The 19,429-nt window shown below is 43.9% G+C and overlaps 1 protein-coding gene across 2 annotated transcripts; it reads left to right on the top strand.

The window, feature by feature from the left end:
- Positions 1-2,645: 2,645 nt before the first annotated feature.
- On the top strand, positions 2,646-9,233 carry LOC110526310 (sulfotransferase 2B1). 2 transcript variants are annotated; one of them, XM_036980654.2, is made up of 6 exons: positions 2,646-2,933; positions 3,280-3,488; positions 3,602-3,728; positions 3,824-3,921; positions 6,073-6,253; positions 8,922-9,233. In XM_036980654.2, exons 1-5 carry the CDS (start codon positions 2,795-2,797, stop codon positions 6,232-6,234), a joined length of 735 nt encoding a protein of 244 aa, XP_036836549.1. In that variant the 5' UTR covers positions 2,646-2,794; the 3' UTR covers positions 6,235-6,253; positions 8,922-9,233. The 2 variants fall into 2 exon arrangements, 1 of the variants encoding a protein (XP_036836549.1); XR_016496795.1 differs by having other exon boundaries at positions 2,661-2,933; positions 3,824-4,895.
- Positions 9,234-19,429: the final 10,196 nt, after the last annotated feature.

Below are 19,429 nucleotides of genomic sequence, written 5' to 3'. Positions count from 1 at the left end.
ACAATCAATCATATCCTTCAGTACAATTTACAGTACAGTACAATACAATTTACAGTACAATTTACAGTAGGATTATCACCTGTTGCCTCTGAAGATGGACAGACAGACTGACTGACATGAAACCAGGGCAGAACCACAGGCGTTATGCACAGGGGCACATGCCTCCTCAGATTTATCCTGTTTAATAATAATAATAATAATAATGAAGTTGGCTTGAAAGGGAGATACCTAGTCAGTTGTACAACTGAATGCCTTCAACTGAAGTGTGTCTTCTGCATTTAACCCAACCCCTCTGAATCAGAGAGGTGCAGGGGGCTGCCATCCAACAACATTAACGGTGGGTTAACTGCCTGGCTCAGGGGCAGAACGACAGTTTTTTACCTTGTCAGCTCAGGGATTCAATCCAGCAACCATTCAGTTACTGGCCCAACACTCTAACCACTAGGCTACCTGCCGCCCCGTTGCCTAGTGGTTAGACACTTTAGCCCAGATAGGTTCCTAATCTCCCAATCTCCCGATGATGGACTGACTGGTTTAAATGTGTGAGAGTGTATGTGATTATTTTAATGAAGGTGATGCCAAAGAAAAATGTCCATCCTGGATGGACAATAAAGTTTTATTCTATTCTATTGTATAGAACAAAACCCTTATTGTGTCTATTCATTCGTGCATCTGAGAAACAACACCAGAGGCAGTGAAGCATCTTTAGTAACAACTATATAGAAACTGCATTGTCTGTAAAGGCTAGGCTACTGGGCCGAAAAGTCAAGACTGCTGGGTTGACTAGTCTCATTACTGCAATAATTAATCAATGTTAAATAAAGATGATAGTTTGAAGAAATGACAAAGTCTCTCTCAGTATGAATTTCTACAATGCAGGGCAACAGGTAGCTTAGTGGTTAAGAGTGTTGGGCCAGTAAACGAAAGGTTGCTGGTTTGAATCCCTGAGCCAACTAGGTGAAACATTTGTCAATGTGTAGTTTAGCAAGGCACTTTTCCCTAATTGCTCTGGATAAGAGCATCTGCTAAATTACAAATATGAAGAAAAAATATACAAAATTAACATAGTAAAAATGTAAACTTTTTTTATGCTCATGAGTATACACACAATTCTTCAATTCACACAAGGTTAAACTCTGCACCCTCAGTGAAAATTATAAATATAGAGGAACATTCTTGTCATTCTTGCTTTTATCCCTCTTAGGCCACAATTTAACCAGACTTTGCTTTGCTATGCTGTCTCTGCACAGCTTCTGCTTCATGGTAGCTCTCTAACCTTTGATGAGAAAGATAATTAATTCATACAGCTCCTAGATAATTAACTAGGTGCAATGTACACAACTCAAATTGTATGTGTTCTGCTTTGAATTGTCATTTTCAATAAATCAAATGATTTGGCTTTCAGCGTTAATCCTTTTCTCAAATGACAGGCAGTGAATCTGGTCTCTGTATATCAATATAGCAGTGGGATATCTGAACGCTAGTACATAACCCTTGTAGTCAGTCTATAGGCTCTTTTTTTATCTTATATGATAAGGCTTCTTTTTCCATTAAGAGGTAAATAATCATGTTCTTCCTGTCAAATGGCTTCTTGTTGAATTATGTCGTTATTGATGTTGATATTTACAAACTTGATGATAAAGTGTGCACTTTACATAATACGTGTATTATGTATATCATAGTTGGATGCTGTAATTTGGGATATGTATACTGTAGCTAATAAAGTAATATAAGTGTATGTTGTGTATTAAACTGTTAGTAGCCCATGTGCCTCACCCTAATAATTTGGCATATTTTCCATTTGTAATTTCACCAAGTGTTCTGACTTGGTGGTGCACATGTAGCCTATAATCTGTTTTAGAGAAATGTAATCATAGAATATTGTAAGAGCTTTCATTGTCTGCTTATATGCCCCCTTTATTTGGCCTACGGTTCTGACTTTGTGTACAGGGAGAACACTAAGAACGGCCCATGTTCTGAATTCTGTCGCTGTACATTTCAAAAGTGCTGAAGATGAAATGTGGCTGGGCCTTTCAGCATGACAATAAGAAGCATTTCAAGGTCCTGGAGTGGCCTAGCCAGTCTCCAGATCTCAAACCCATAAAAAATCTTTGGAGGGAGTTGAAAGTCTGTGTTGCCCAGCAACAGCCCCAAAACATCACTGCTCTAGAGGAGATCTGCATGGAGGAATGGGCCAAAATACCAGCAACAGTGTGTGAAAACCTTGTGAAGACTTACAGAAAACATTTGACCTCTGTCATTGCCAACAAAGGGTATATAACAAAGTATTGAGATAAACTTTTGTTATTGACCAAATACTTGTTTTCCACCATAATTTGCATATAAATTCATTAAAAATCCTACAATGTGATTTTCTGGATTTTTTTTCTCATTTTGTCTGTCATAGATGAAGTGTACCTATGATGAGAATTACAGGCCTCTCATCTTTTTAAGTGGGAGAACTTGCACAATTGGTGGCTGACGAAATACTTTTTTGCCCCACTGTATATGATAAGTCTACAGCTGTAAGGCACTAGTTTTGGGCAGTCTACAGGGATGACCTATGGACTTCTGAGAAGAGAACTGGTGAGTGCTTTAGCTGTAGAGTTAAAGGCCTCAAAATAAATGTTCAACTTTACTAAGGCTGGTGTTACCCACAGGCCAACGTCATGACATACTGCTTGGCTATTTAAGGTCTGTAGGAAGCCAGATCATCTCATACTTCCCTCCTCACAGATAGTCAGTCAGAAAAACAGACAGAGAGACAGGCAGTTAGGTAGACAAGCAGACAGACATGGCCAGGCTGGACGTGACAGAGACCTTCCATCACATCTCATTCCCTGGGCACATTCACACCCAGGACTCCCTGAACTATGCCCTCCACTTCCAGTTTCAGGACAGGGACACTGTCATCGCCACCTACCCCAAATCAGGTGAGACAGGACAGCTCTGTCACACCCCTGCTCGGTGTCACAACACATTAGACATGCTGCAACACTAGCCAACTGCAGGACTTTTCCTTCTTTCACACACTTTGCAGTTGAAGCAAACGGTCAGGGTTTTAATAACTGTACATGCACAGACTCCAGTAGGTTATTGTATTGTTACTGTTGGTTTAACTTGTCAATGATTAATTGCTTTCAAGATCCACTTCTCTGAGACCATCTTTCTTTATGGAAGTAGTGGTTTAGGCAGGGATTCAATGAAGACAGAGGTATTAGGTGTACAGTTCTCTCCCTTTAACTCTTCTTTCTTTCCCTCTGTGATCTCTGGTTAAAGGGACTACCTGGATGCAGGAGATTGTCACTCTTGTGAAAAACAGAGGGGACCCACAACTCTCCAAAACTGTGCCCAACTGGGCACGAGCCCCCTGGCTGGAACAGCATGGCAGTGCAAAGGTGCTGGAGGCCACCCAGGGGGACCGAATCATCACCACTCACCTGCCCTACAACCTGCTGTCTTCTGCGCTTCAGGGTTCCAAAGCTAAGGTAGGATTGAAGAGACTATTCTCAAAGCTGTGAGACATTTCCTCTTTTGTAAAGCAACTCTATGGAAAAAATATATTGGTAGTTAGTGACACTATCTCCACCCCATCTCTCAGGTTATCTATGTCACCAGAAACCCCAAAGATGTTGCTGTGTCATATTACCACTTCCATAAAATGGCCAAGTTCCTCCCAGAACCCAATTCATTTGATGAGTTTCTGGATAGTTTTCTGGAGGGATCAGGTGAGTTGACACTAATGATTTGTACCTTGAGCATTTCTGGGATTTAATCCTACTGTTAACAGTCAGATCTAATCCAACATTTACCCTTTTTACAGTGAGTTATGGGTCCTGGTTCGATCATGTGAAAGGCTGGACGAGTCAAGCAGGAGTCTTGGCAAATGTTCTTTATATCTCTTATGAGGAGATGTGGCTGGTAGGATAACTCTTGTCTATCACTGTCTGCTATGTATTGTTGTTGTCATCAATTGCAAACATCCCATTACATTCTCTCTTCGTCATTGCAGTTGAGTCACCCGTAACCATATTGTAGACGTGTCCATTTAAGCGCATCAGAACACAACACTTGTATTACAGTCTCATGAGTCTCTGAGGTTGTGTAACTACAGAAATAGGCTATCCTTCAGACATGAAAATATTAGTCATAGATTATAAATAGACCTTTGTGAGATGCTATTTTAAGTGACATTATGAAATACTACGTGAACATAGCTTTAGGAAAAATAAATGCTTTGTAGAGATTCACAGATTTTTTTATTTTTTTTACTTCACCTTTATTTATCCAGGTAGGCCAGTTGAGAACAAGTTCTCATTTACAACTCCAGGTTTTGCAGCTCTTTCAGAACATCTGCTATTTGGGTGAAGGAGAAATTGCGGAGGTTTGGGCAAGTAGCTGCGGGGGGTGTGGAGCTGTTGGCCGGGGCTGGGGTAGCCAGGAGGAAAGCATGGCCAGCCGTAGAGAAATCCTTCTTGAAATTCACGATTATTATTATTGAGGAAATAATTATTATTTGGCAGTTCTATCTTGACGGCAGTTCTAGTTCTATCTTGACGGAAAATTTAGTAGTTGGGGATGGAAATCTCAGAATTGTTGGTGGCTATCCTAAACCAGGATTCAGACACGGCAAGAACATCAGGGTTGGCCGAGTGTGCTAAAGCAGTGAGTAAAACAAACTTAGGGGGAGGCTTCTGATGTTAACATGCTTGAAACAAAGGCTTTTGCAGGTTACTGAAGTCAACAAATGAGAGCGCATGGGGACACGCAGAGCCTGGGTTAACCTCCACATCACCCGAGGAACAAAGGAGGATTAGGATACGGCTAAAGGCTATCAAAACTGGTCGTCTGGTGCGTTGGGGACAGAGAATAAAAGGAGCAGATTTCTGGGCATGGTAGGATAGATTCAGGGCATAATGTACAGACTGGTATGGTAGGGTGAGGGTACAGTGGAGATAAACCTAGGCATTGAGTGACAATAAGAGAGGTTGCATCTCTGGACGCACTAGTTATGCTGGGTGAGGTCACCGCATGTGTGGGTGGTGGGACAAAACAGTTATCTGAGGCATGTTGAGTGGGACTTGGGGCTTCGCAGTGAACTAAAACAATGAAGAATATCCTAAACAGTATACAAGGCATATTGACATTAGAAAGAGACATAAAGCGAGGCATAAAGCAATCACAGGTGTTTATTGGGAGAGCTAGCAAAGACAACAACGGGTAAGACAACAACAACAGGTAAAAGGGCGATGAATGGGCAGAGAGGGTCAGTTAACTAGACACAGGTCCTGAGTTCGAGTCTGGGGCTGACAGATAAACAAAATGGATGGAATTACGTCGGTAGACCAGTCATGATGGAACGGCGGGGTTCCATGTTGACAAAGAGTCCAGGCCAGTTGGCAAATAGGTATTCTCACTGGAGTCATTTCGTTTGCTAGCCAGAAGATGCGCCTTGCTCTCGGCTAACTGATGCTAGCTTCGGGACAAGGGCGTTAGCCACTATAGCCACTCGGTAGCAGCTAGATAGCAGCGATGATCCGATGCAAAGGTCGAGAGCTAATGGCTGGAATCCGGTAGTGTAGTGAATTCTAGTCGTGTTAGTGAAGAGTCCAGGAAGCATCAGCTGTGTGGCATCAGCTGTGTGGCACCAGAGTCTGGTGTCTGTGCTAAAAGTAAAGGCCGCTTGCAGTAGCTAACAATGACTAAATTGCTAATTAGCTGTTTAGCTGCTGATTGAGGTTCTAAAAATAGCAGATCTGTATCACATTGGGTGAGGCAGGTTGCCGGAAGATAAATTTAATTTTAAAAAATGGAAAGATACATTGAAAATATTTTCAAATATATACAAAAAAGACGAAAAAATAAAATATGTACACAGGAGAATGACAAACAACGTCTGCATTGCTATGCCATCTTGGAGTTCCACCAACAAACTGTATCCAACCTAATGAGCGTTTGGTCTTAGTATGGCATAAATGTTGTTGATAGACTAGAAATAGAGGATCAATTCAGCCTTTTGTGAAAACCACCCTCTTTGTCCATATCTATAATAAGAGCATTGACTTTCCTCAGGACCTGCAAGGCTCGATGGAGAGGATCAGCTCTTTCCTGCAGTGCCCCCTGGTGGGCGAGGAGTTAACCAACTCCCTGAGACACTGCAGCTTCAGCAGCATGAGCGATAACGCCATGGTGAACTACACTCAGATCCCAAAGGAGATCATGGACCACAGCTAAAGCAAATTCATGAGGAAAGGTGAGGCTCCCTTGTTCAACAGGAGAACAATCCTGACTAGAGTTGTGTGTCAGTCAGTGTCAGAAGGATAGAACAGTAACATAGACCTCCCCTGCACTCACAGTATGGTTAGAAGTGTGTAGTAAGGATGATCCTGAAATGTCACTAAGTTTGTTTATGAAATTATTTATCAGTACAGCTGATAAGCACGTCCCTTTAAGAAAATGCACTGCGAGGTCAAATGGTGCCCCATGGATTGATGATGAGCATAGAAATGTAATGATTCAACGTTGTGATGCCAAAAAGCAAAAAAAGAAATGTACATTAAGAAATGTAGTGACCAGGCTAAACAAAGGAAACAAGAAGGGATTCTATCAGCACAACATTGATGAAGGGTGATGGGAAAAAGCTGTGGAGAACGTTGAACACTATTATGGGTAGGAATTCAAACATGTCTGCCTCTTTTGTTGAATCAGAGGGTATATTTATTACAAAACCACATGACATCGCAAACTACATTAATTCATATTCTGCAGGCAAAGTGGACAAGTTGAGGAATGCTATGATTCCAACGGATGGCTCCATGTCATATACCCTTATAAAATATTGTATCATGAAGGAGAGGCAATGCGGGTTCAAATTTCATCAAGTAGAAAGAGAAGAGGTAGAAAAGATGCTGTTGTCTCTTTTGGATGACAAGTCACATGGTACAGATAAGATCTCTCATATTTTTAATAAGTGCTTGATGTATGGGGTGTGCCCAGAAGTCTGGAAAGAGTCAAAGGTTATTCCACTACCTAAGGATAAAAAATCTGCATTCACTGGTCCTAAAAGTTGTCCTATAAGCTTGCTGTCTGTGTTAAGTAAATTATTGCAAAAAATTGTATCTGTACAAATCAAGGATTATTTCTCATGTAAATATCTGATAACGGGTTTCCAGCATGCATACAAAGGGCATTCTACGAGTACGGCCTTAGCACAAATGACAGATTGGTTAAAGAGTATAGGTGATAGGAAGTTAGTTGGTGCAGTGTTGCTGGATTTCAGTGCTGCTTTTGGAGTAATTGATCATGAACTGTTACTAGGAAAACTCAAATGTTATGGTTTTAAGGAGCTATCTATCCAGGAGAATGAAAACGTGTTCTTTAATGGTAGCTTTTCAAATAGTAAAGATATACATTGTGGTGTTCCTTAAGGAAGCTGCCTAGGCCCACTGCTCTACTCTATCTTTACTAATGATTTACCTTCAGTAATGAACAAAGCAAGAGTGATCATGTATGTTGATGACTCTACAATGTGTATTGCAGCATCAGAATGTAATGAGCTAACAGATGTACTGAGCGGTGAACTAAGAATGGTGTCTGAGTGGGTTGACATGAACAAATTGGTGTTGAACATTTCTAAATCTAAATGTATTGTATTTGGTTCAAGATATATGCTTGTTGATGACCCCCAATTGAATTTGTCGATGAATAGAATACATGTAGAGCAAGTGAAAAAAACAAAACTACTAGGCGTGATGTTGGGCACAGCTTTATCTTGGTCAGAACACATAGATAATATTGTTATTAAGATGGGTAAGGGAATTTCTGTTACAAGAAAATGTTCAGAGTATGTAACATCTAGTGCTCTGAATCAGGTCATCAATCCCTGGTCCTATCACACTTAGAGTAATGTCCAGTTGTGTGGTCAATCCCTGGTCCTATCACACTTAGAGTAATGTCCAGTTGTATGGTCAATCCCTGGTCCTATCACACTTAGAGTAATGTCCAGTTGTGTGGTCAATCCCTGGTCCTATCACACTTAGAGTAATGTCCAGTTGTGTGGTCAATCCCTGGTCCTATCACACTTAGAGTAATGTCCAGTTGTGTGGTCAATCCCTGGTCCTATCACACTTAGAGTAATGTCCAGTTGTGTGGTCAATCCCTGGTCCTATCACACTTAGAGTAATGTCCAGTTGTGTGGTCAATCCCTGGTCCTATCACACTTAGAGTAATGTCCAGTTGTGTGGTCCCCTGCAGCAAAGAAAGATATAAAACAGTTCCAAATGGCTCAAAACAGGGTTGCCAGATTCTCTTCATTGCTCCAACCGAATGAATATTATTAAAATGCATCAGAATCTCTCATGGCTTCACGTTAAAAACAAATTACTATCTAGTCTTCTGATTTTCTTTAGGAATGTTATATTTAAAAAAAAATAAAAACACAGTACTTTTCTGTCATATTAGTACATACTAGCAACACACACAACCACCAAACAAGACAGACAAATTCAGCGCAGCTAAAACAAATCAACCCAAGGACGAATCGCGTTAAATCTACAGTTTTATATAGAGCTATAGCTGAATGAAACTTTTTACCAATCCATATTTCTCAGGCAAAAAGTAAATCCACCTTCAAGAAAAAAATTAAAGAACATCTAATGCGATAGTCCATATGACTGGACAGCAAATAGAAAGTATCAACTGAATGTTAAATGTGTTTCCTGTCAGGTATTTTAATTATCTGTATTGTCTACTTGTTGAATGTTTGAAGTCTTGATTGTGGTTGTTTGCAATGTCTTGTTAATTGGTGTTGGACCCCAGGAAGATTAGCTAGCGTTATGGCGTTAGCTAATGGGAATCCTAATAAAAATTACAGTGCTGTGGAGAGATTGGCCATAATAATGGAGGCCTTGTTCTGTTTACAGGTATAATCGGTGACTGGAGAAACACTTTCACAGAGGAGCAGATTGGTATTTTCGACACCGTCTACAGCTACCAGATGAAAGACTGTCCCTTGACCTTCATGTGGGAGTGTCCTCCTGAGTCCTGTGGGGAAGGAGGAGGAGGACAGGCCTCGGGATCAGGATAGGGACCTTATCCTCCATGACGCCGGAGATTGATGGATACGCTTCATACAAGTCCTGGAATTCTCTCACTTTTTGTGAATGTACATATAATGTACACAACCCAATATAGTAAAACTATATAATAAAATTGATATGCAAATATAACAAAAATATTGTGTGACCTATTTGTTGTTGTAGTTGGGTTTTTCCAACTCTAAAAAAATCTAAATGTTACAGTTAACTGCACTAGCTAGATGAAGGGACACGAGGGGGACATTTAACTCCCTGACATTGACACATTGGAAAACCTCCCAGTTTGTGGCAGTGCATCAAGCAGAAGGGATGATATATTAACTCCAGAAAGGCTGACGTGTACATAAAAAGCTGCTGTTACATCAGTCACATAGCTTGACTCCGAACAACCTGGATTTCCCATATATAGCTCATCTACTTACTGTATGTCCATCAGTAAGGTTCACAGCCCTGAATTGTTAGGAAACTATGTGACTGATGCTAACATATGGGCATATATCATCATTAGACCTATCTAATCCCAGATTCCATGTGCTGCTCAACTAAAATAATGTGAAAGATGGTGAGTTGTGTTATGAAAGCGTTCAAGACAGTACTGTCTCACCGACCAGAGATTGTGGTCAAGAGTCTTTATCATATCGCTCCGGTTGTCTCATTGATGCTGCTAAAATATACAACCACATACAGTATGTCTACCTAATGAGTGTCATGTTATTCAGTCTGGGTTGGTTGTTGAAGTTGTCTTTGTGGGGGCTTGTGCGTCATGGGTCTTGCTGTCAGTGATGTCAGGATTTACCACTGGATTCCATTACGAAGGCGTGTGCCAGAGCTGTTGCTGGGGGTCAGCATGAACTCTGTCCCCAAGTGACATGCATCAGCAACACAAGTATAAGAAGTGGTTTAGTCAAAGAGGAAGTGGTCTATTATTTCACTAGTGGTGAGTTCCAAGTCACATGTGTCCCAATCACTCTTGGGCCTGTCAAGCTGTCAGCTCATGGGAACATGATGAGGAAGTTATGCGAACACTAACAAAAGGTCATAATCCTCCCGATCACAGTTTATATCAATGAGTGGCAGTGTGTCAAGCTGATCCAATGAGTGGCAGTGTGTCAAGCTGATCCAATGAGTGTCCCCTCAGTAACTAATGACATCAATCTTCATCTGTTGCTCTCAGACTCCGGCTGCTTGATTAGTACTTACACGGCAAGACAAGTGGTGCTTCAGAGAGTACATACCTGGCAGGAATGTGTTTATCAGGGGAAGGGGCCAGAGCTAGAGCACTGCACCTGGCCACCCAGAGGGTGGCACGTGGTTGTGATGCCAGACTGACTTCACTGTGGAGACCTGCTGCCGCCCTCATACACCATCCAAATATAACTCTGAATCTATAGTTCAGAATAGATGGGTCTTTGGATGTATATACACTACATGTGGACACCTGCTCAAACATTTCATTCCAAAATCATGGGCATTAATGTTGAGTTGGTCCCCCTTTGCTGTTATAACAGCCTCCACTCTTCTGGGAAGGCTTTCCACTAGATATTGGAACATTGCTGCAGGGACTTGCTTCCATTCAGCCACAAGAGCATTAGTAAGGTCAGGCACTGATGCTGGGGGATTAAGCCTGGCTCGCAGTCGGTGTTTGATGGGGTTGAGGTCAGGGCTCTGTGCAGGCCAGTCAAGTTCTTCCAACCGGATCTCAACAAACCATTTCTTTATGGACCTCACTTTGTGAACCGGATCATTGTCATGCAGAAACAGGAAAGGGCCTTCCCCAAATCTGCTGCCACAAAGTTGCAAGCACAGAATCATCTAGAATAACATTGTATGCGTGAGCGTTAAGATTTCCCTTCACTAGAACTAAGGGGCCTAGCCCGAACCATGAAAAACAGTCCCAGACCATTATTCCTCCTCCACCAAACTTTACAGTTTACACTGCATTGGGGCAGGTAGCGTTCTCCTGGAATCCGCCAAATCCAGATTCGTCTGTCAGACTGCCAGATGGGGGAGCGGGATTCAGTTCTCCAGAGAACATGTTTCCACTGCTCCAGAGTCCATGGTGATCTTAGGCTTGTGTGTGGCTGCTTGGCCATGGAAACCCATTTCATGAAGCTCCCGACAAACCGTTATTGTGCTGAAGTTGCTTCCAGAGGCAGTTTGGAACTCGGTAGAGAGTGTTACAACTGAGGACAGACGATTTTTACGCGCTATACGATTCAGCACTCGGTGGTCCCATTCTGTGAGCTTGTGTGGCATACCACTTCGCGGCTGAGCCGTTGTTGCTCCCACTTCACAATAACAGCACTTACAGGGGAAGGTCTAGCTGTTGGAAAGGTGGCATCCTACGACAGTGCCACGTTGAAAGTCACTGAACTTTTCATTAAAGCCATTCTACTGCCAATATTTGTCTATGGAGATTGCATGGATGTGTGCTCGATTTTATACTCCTGTCAGCAACGGGTGTGGCTGAAATATCCGAATCCATCAATTCGAAGGGGTGTCCCCATACTTTTGTATATATATTGTATGTTGAATTTTCATTTACATAGATACATCTATAATGTTTTGGATAAATGAATGTCAAGACATTTAGCTATTCTTAATCTAAACACTACTCATATTTCAAATGACACCAAGACTGACTTTATAGCATCTACAGACTCATCATTGTAGAGTCACAAATTTCCCCATTTTAATCAATTATTTCTCATTAATAATTTTGGATTTAGACTTCAAAAGGTATTCAAAACCTCCTTCCCCAAAGGGCCTTCATATGGTTTTATTTCAGGAAGATCCAAAACATCATAAATATCTTTGGTCCAACCTGTCATGGAATTGCACCTAGCAAACAGGTATAACTGAGTGAGGAGTAGGGCAGCAAAGGGCTAAAATCATCACAATAGCCGTCCTCACATTCACTTCATAGAAGTACCATAGCTATGCTAATGCACACTGTGCAGTGCATGTGTTATTGTAACAACTGCTAATTAAGCTATGCGCAGTGAAACAATGAATGGAAACAGGCTAAGAGGAGAAAAACTCTGTTATGATAAGATGCTCTGGAGTCCTCCTGTTGTCCAGAGAACACCTCAGTTTTACTAGGCTCCGACTGAGACACACACACAGCGCTTGTGGGGATCCTCTTCACACCCCTCCATCTGTACACTGGGCTAAGAGGAGAGAGAATTGTCACTGTGAATATCTGTCCCAACCTTTGGTGAATATACGTACTGGTCTGCTCTGAACTTTTACAGCTTTCACTGTATGAGACTCATCTGACTCACTTTCTTCTTTGATTAAGTAACAGACAAATTGTTGTGTGGGAGTGAAGTCAGACAAATCTCAGCAGACTTTCAGATGTAAAAACATTTCAATGTGTAGCATGACAATAGTCTCTCTAGACAGATGGGTTGCATCCCACAATGTACCAATTTTCCTGCATACGCGTCTGTAGAAGTTCCGGCGCGAGTTGTGACATGGAGGACAAGTTGGAAATGGGATGCGCCACACCGGTGACGTCACTGCCATATCTGCTTGTTGCCCTAGCTAAACATGAGAACAACTCCCACCCACATTTTAAGCCCTGCCTTAGCAAACCTCACAATTTGTTGGGAGAGTTGTCTGTCTGAAGAGGACTCTCCCCAGAACCCTCCTTAGTTTCAGAGAGTAGCATGACACTGATGGTTGTGTGACCAAAGTGTTTAGTCACTGTGCACTATACTGTTTATGCAATCCATTATAATTAAATCAAGAGCATATTTCTCACATCCAAGAGCCCTATATGCCCTACTGAGGTCTACATGTCACCCATGTCGTTATAGACCAGACCTGGCTCCAGCCATCTTAATATTTTCACGTCCTGACCTTAGAGATCCTTTCAGGTCTCTATTTTGGTTTGGTCAGGGCGTGAGTTGGGGTGGGCATTCTATGTTGTGTGTTCTATGTTTTCTATTTCTGTGTGTTTGGCCGGGTGTGGTTCTCAATCAGAGGTAGCTGTCTATCGTTGTCTCTGATTGAGAACCATACTTAGGTATCCTTTTCCCACCTGTGTTTTGTGGGTAGTTGTTTTCTGTTTCTGCACCTGACAGGACTGTTTCGTTTTCAGTCATTCTCTTTGTTAGTTTGTTTTGTGTTCAGTTTAAATAAAAATAACATGAACACTTACCACGCTGCGCTTTGGTCCACACCTTCTTCATACGACGACCGTTACAAATATCTACATGTTTTCACATGGATTCATGTCAGGGGAACTGTGTGACATGCTCTGGGGTGTTTAGCCAACATAATACCCAACATAATACCCACCATCAACGTACCCACTGTTCCCTGGGTGATGACCCTGCGTGTGTCAGAGACAGGGAGAGAGACGATCAAGAAAACTGTCACGAGCAAGAAATTGAATGTTGTATATCAAGCGAAGGAGAGAGCAATATATAATATATGACAGAAAATGAGTATGGAACAACGAGAGAGAGAGACAGAGAGAGACAGAGACGGAGAGAACTCCCCCGCTACCCCCTCTGCCCATGGTCCAGCTGCCTCTCCTGTAAATAAGGCTGGGTGAGGACAAGAGAGAAGGCCATTGCGGGCTGCTGCCTAAAACAGGTGTGACAGACATGTAGTACCTCTCCCCTCTCATTTAGACCATCGTAATGCCCCATCATGTTAGAACGTGGAAAGGCACTTAGCCACTGAGGGAACTGTGAAGAAAAGAAGCCTGGCCCAGTGCCTTTAACCCACCAACCACCCACAAAGACAGAATACAGTCACTCCTGCTCAGAGACAGGCACAGGCTCCACAGATATAGACTAGAACTCATAGTATATTTACAACATGCAAGACATATGCAGACACACATTCATGTGTACATGCATATTATACACATGTGCTGGTTTGGTTCCATTGAAACATTAATAAAGTACAGTATTTCTCACATGTTGGTATTTTGAGTTTATCTCTATAATTATATTGTTTATATTTGTTTAAGCATTATTTGTGCATTGCCAGTCAGGGGTGCCAGTAATTTTGGAGACCACTGTAGTTCCAAACCAGGCCTGCCTGTCTGCATCCCTGTCTGTTTGTCCAAATCATTATCATCATCATCACTCGGTTCTCACACATCAGAGCTTTTAGCCAGAGAAACATGTTTACATAAAATGACTATGCAACTTTTGAAAGCTTTCCATGTGGAACTCAATATGAAAAATATATAATTTACAATTGGTTAAAAAACTGACCAGAAGTTCCTGTAAATTGCATCAATTTATTGAAAATGTTCCGGAAGAGGTAAGATGGAGCATTTAAAAAATGTGAATTAGGTGAATTATTCATTTGAATCACTACAACTTATCAGGAATAGTGATGAAGGGGAGGGAGACCATCAAACCACTCCCAACAGCAGCAGAATAATTAGTATTTTGATCTTCCCTAAAAAGTCAACCTCATTGGCTATGCTACTCACTTCAGCATAGAAAGAGACTAGAGGTAAGTGTCGCATTTAAGTTGCCTTTCCTCTCTGTGCCTCTATCCAAATTGGTCCCAATTGCAACATAATCTCATCCACTTCAGGAAGTTAAGCCTTTTCTTTTTTGTTCAATCAAACTCTGTCAGCCAGAACCTTGTTAAATCGGGAATGCATTACCAATTGACATCAAAGCCAATGAGCACTGCCTCTCAGACCCAAGAAGAAAAATGAATGAAGAATGAAGCAGTTGAGTTTGTGCACAGTGGCTGCTGCTCAGTTGAAACAGAACCACAACGTTTCCTGCAAGAGATTCAGACCGTCAAAAACATAATTTCATGCCTGATCTTCTCAGCCATTTGGCTTCAATATCGTATTTGAACTTCCCTCTTTTCTTATTATCTTCAGACCTTGTCTGGGCAGCATGTTGACATACAGGAACTAAGAAGCAGTGAACTAAGTAACAACTCTGAAATGCCGTCTCCTGAGTCAATAATTAATCATGTCCTTCATCTGAATGTAAAATAGGTTCTCAAACATAATCAAGCGGCTGAAAGCTGGTGTCCTCCAACAGAGACAGCATCATTGCAGTCATACTGGGTCTCAAATGCTACACTGAACCTCATAGTGCTTGTAATGTCAGTAGTCAGACAGAATTACACTTGGTGCAGTCAAAGGGTGAGATATGCCAATCTAGGGTCAGAAGGGAAAATCATTTGTATTCTGTTAATGATAGGATGTGCTAGTACTTATTATATTATTCCGACAGGTACAGACAAAACTAATAGCGAATTCTTGTTATTATTTGACGTGATTTGATTGTAATTCTTTTGCTGCTTATCTACCTTATCTATGTTTTGATCATGTAATGTTATATAACCTAATCTGCAAACTCAATCCGAATCGATGACAAAGGCAGAGAAACCACAGAAGGACAGATGAAACATGTCACACATACACAGTGCTGTCTGCAACACTGAATAGTAATCTATTTAAATCCAGTAACTTTCAGAGTGAAGGTGTTACGGTGAGTGAATGAGGACCCAAAAGCGAACTAACTTAAACAGAGCTTCTTTAATAACCAAACATAGGTAGGCTCAGATAGACCGGCAGATTCCGACAGGACAGGACAAGGTTACAGCAAACATGACGATAGTCTGGCTCAGGCATGAAACACAACAAACAAGAATCCGACAAGGACAGGAACAAAAACAGAGAGAGATATAGGGGACTAATCAGAGGGAAAAGGGGAACAGGTGGGAGAAGGGGTGACGAGGTAGTCAAGAGGAGACAAGGAACAGCTGGGGGAAAGCGGGGGAGAAAAGGTAACCTAATACGACCAGCAGAGGGAGACAGGGTGAAAGGAAAGGACAGAAAGACACAACATGACAATACATGACAGTACCCCCCCACTCACCGAGCGCCTCCTGGCGCACTCGAGGAGGAAACCTGGCGGCAACGGAGGAAATCCTCGATCAGCGCACGGTCCAGCACGTCCCGAGAGGGAACCCAACTCCTCTCCTCAGGACCGTACCCCTCCCAATCAACGAGGTACTGGTGACCACGGCCCCGAGGACGCATGTCCAAGATCCTGCGGACCCTGTAGATGGGTGCGCCCTCGACAAGGATGGGGGGGGGGGGGGGGAGACGAGCGGGGGCGCGAAGAACGGGCTTAATACAGGAGACATGGAAGACCGGGTGGACGCGACGAAGGTATCGCGGAAGAAGAAGTCGAACTGCGACAGGATTAATGACCCGAGAAATACGGAACGGACCAATGAACCGCGGGGTCAACTTGCGAGAAGCCGTCTTAAGGGGAAGGTTCTGAGTGGAGAGCCAAACTCTCTGACCGCGACAATATCTAGGACTCTTAGTTCTACGCTTATTAGCAGCCCTCACAGTCTGCGTCCTATAACGGCAAAGTGCAGACCTGACCCTCTTCCAGGTGCGCTCGCAACGTTGGACAAAAGCCTGAGCGGAGGGGACGCTGGACTCGGCGAACTGAGATGAGAACAGCGGAGGCTGGTACCCGAGGCTACTCTGAAAAGGAGATAGCCCGGTCGCAGACGAAGGAAGCGAGTTGTGGGCGTATTCTGCCCAGGGGAGCTGTTCTGACCAAGACGCAGGGTTGCGAAAAGAAAGACTGCGTAAGATGCGACCAATAGTCTGATTGGCCCGTTCTGCTTGACCGTTAGACTGGGGGTGAAAGCCGGAAGAGAGACTGACGGAAGCCCCAATCAAACGGCAAAACTCCCTCCAAAATTGAGACGTGAATTGCGGACCTCTGTCCGAAACGACGTCTGACGGAAGGCCATGAATTCTGAAAACATTCTCGATGATGATTTGTGCCGTCTCTTTAGCAGAAGGAAGCTTAGCAAGGGGAATGAAATGAGCCGCCTTAGAGAACCTATCGACAACCGTAAGAATAACAGTCTTCCCCGCTGACGAAGGCAGTCCGGTGACAAAATCTAAGGCGATGTGAGACCACGGTCGAGAGGGAATGGGAAGCGGCCTGAGACGGCCGGCAGGAGGGGAGTTACCGGACTTAGTCTGCGCGCAGACCGAACAAGCAGCCACGAAACGACGCGTGTCATGCTCCCGGGTGGGCCACCAAAAACGCTGGCGAATGGAAGCAAGCGTACCCCGAACGCCAGGGTGGCCGGCTAACTTGGCAGAGTGAGCCCACTGAAGAACGGCCAGACGAGTAGGAACGGGAACGAAAAGAAGGTTCCTAGGACAAGCGCGCGGCGACGGAGTGTGAGTGAGCGCTTGCTTTACCTGCCTCTCAATTCCCCAGACAGTCAACCCGACAACACGCCCCTCAGGGAGAATCCCCTCGGGGTCAGTGGAGGCTACTGAAGAACTGAAGAGACGAGATAAAGCATCAGGCTTGGTGTTCTTAGAGCCCGGACGATAAGAAATCACGAACTCGAAACGAGCGAAAAACAGCGCCCAACGCGCCTGACGCGCATTAAGTCGTTTGGCAGAACGGATGTACTCAAGGTTCCTATGGTCAGTCCAAACGACAAAAGGAACGGTCGCCCCCTCCAACCACTGTCGCCATTCGCCTAGGGCTAACCGGATGGCGAGCAGTTCGCGGTTTCCCACATCATAGTTACGTTCCGACGGCGACAGGCGATGAGAAAAATACGCGCATGGGTGGACCTTGTCGTCAGAGAGGGAGCGCTGAGAAAGAATGGCTCCCACGCCCACCTCTGACGTGTCAACCTCGACAACGAACTGTCTAGAGACGTCAGGTGTAACAAGGATAGGAGCGGATGTAAAACGATTCTTGAGGAGATCAAAAGCTCCCTGGGCGGAAACGGACCACTTAAAGCACGTCTTGACAGAAGTAAGGGCTGTGAGAGGAGCTGCCACCTGACCGAAATTACGGATGAAACGATGATAGAAGTTCGCGAAGCCGAGAAAGCGCTGCAGCTCGACGCGTGACTTAGGGGCGGGCCAATCAATGACAGCTTGGACCTTAGCGGGATCCATCTTAATGCCTTCAGCGGAAATAACAGAACCGAGAAATGTGACGGAGGAGGCATGAAAAGTGCACTTCTCAGCCTTCACAAAAAGACAATTCTCTAAAAGGCGCTGGAGGACACGTCGAACGTGCTGAAGATGAATCTGGAGTGACGGTGAAAAAATCAGGATATCGTCAAGGTAAACGAAAACAAAGATGTTCAGCATGTCTCTCAGGACATCATTGACTAATGCCTGAAAGACAGCTGGAGCGTTAGCGAGGCCGAAAGGAAGAACCCGGTATTCAAAGTGCCCTAACGGAGTGTTAAACACCGTCTTCCACTCGTCCCCCTCCCTGATGCGCACGAGATGGTAAGCGTTACGAAGGTCCAACTTAGTGAAAAACCTGGCTCCCTGCAGGATCTCGAAGGCTGAAGACATAAGAGGAAGCGGATAACGATTCTTAACTGTTATGTCATTCAGCCCTCGATAATCTATGCAGGGGCGCAGAGACCCGTCCTTCTTCTTGACAAAAAAAAACCCCGCTCCGGCGGGAGAGGAGGAGGGGACTATGGTACCGGCGTCAAGAGCTACAGACAAATAATCCTCGAGAGCCTTACGTTCGGGAGCCGACAGAGAGTATAGTCTACCCCGGGGGGGAGTGGTTCCCGGAAGGAGATCAATACTACAATCATACGACCGGTGTGGAGGAAGAGAGATGGCCCTGGACCGACTGAACACCGTGCGCAGATCGTGATATTCCTCCGGCACCCCTGTCAAATCACCAGGCTCCTCCTGTGAAGAAGAGACAGAGGAAAGAGGAGGGATAGCAGACATTAAACATTTCACATGACAAGAGACGTTCCAGGAGAGGATAGAATTACTAGACCAATTAATGGAAGGATTATGACAAACTAGCCAGGGATGGCCCAAAACAACAGGTGTAAAAGGTGAACGAAAAATCAAAAAAGAAATGGTTTCGCTATGATTACCAGAAACAGTGAGGGTTAAAGGTAGCGTCTCACGCTGAATCCTGGGGAGAGGACTACCATCCAGGGCGAACAAGGCCGTGGACTCCCTTAACTGTCTGAGAGGAATGTCATGTTCCCGAGCCCAGGTCTCGTCCATAAAACAGCCCTCCGCCCCAGAGTCTATTAAGGCACTGCAGGAAGCTGACGAACCGGTCCAGCGTAGATGGACCGACAAGGTAGTGCAGGATCTTGAAGGAGAGACAGGAGTAGTAGCGCTCACCAGTAGCCCTCCGCTTACTGATGAGCTCTGGCTTTTACTGGACATGAAGTGACAAAATGACCAGCAGAACCGCAATAGAGACAGAGGCGGTTGGTGATTCTCCGTTCCCTCTCCTTAGTCGAGATGCGGATACCTCCCAGCTGCATAGGCTCAG

Source organism: Oncorhynchus mykiss, chromosome 6 (assembly GCF_057628025.1).
Source record: "Oncorhynchus mykiss isolate SJ-2025 chromosome 6, ASM5762802v1, whole genome shotgun sequence".
Lineage (NCBI taxonomy): Eukaryota > Metazoa > Chordata > Actinopteri > Salmoniformes > Salmonidae > Oncorhynchus > Oncorhynchus mykiss.
This window is presented reverse-complemented; position numbering and strand designations above follow the sequence as displayed.

Excerpts from the sequence above, each read along its gene's own strand:
- LOC110526310 (XM_036980654.2), top strand. The coding sequence starts at position 2,795 with ATGGCCAGGCTGGACGTGACAGAGACCTTCCATCACATCTCATTCCCT. Across the intron at positions 3,729-3,823 it reads TAGTTTTCTGGAGGGATCAG|TGAGTTATGGGTCCTGGTTC; the intron begins GTGAGTTGACAC and ends CCCTTTTTACAG. Across the intron at positions 3,922-6,072 it reads CTTATGAGGAGATGTGGCTG|GACCTGCAAGGCTCGATGGA; the intron begins GTAGGATAACTC and ends GACTTTCCTCAG.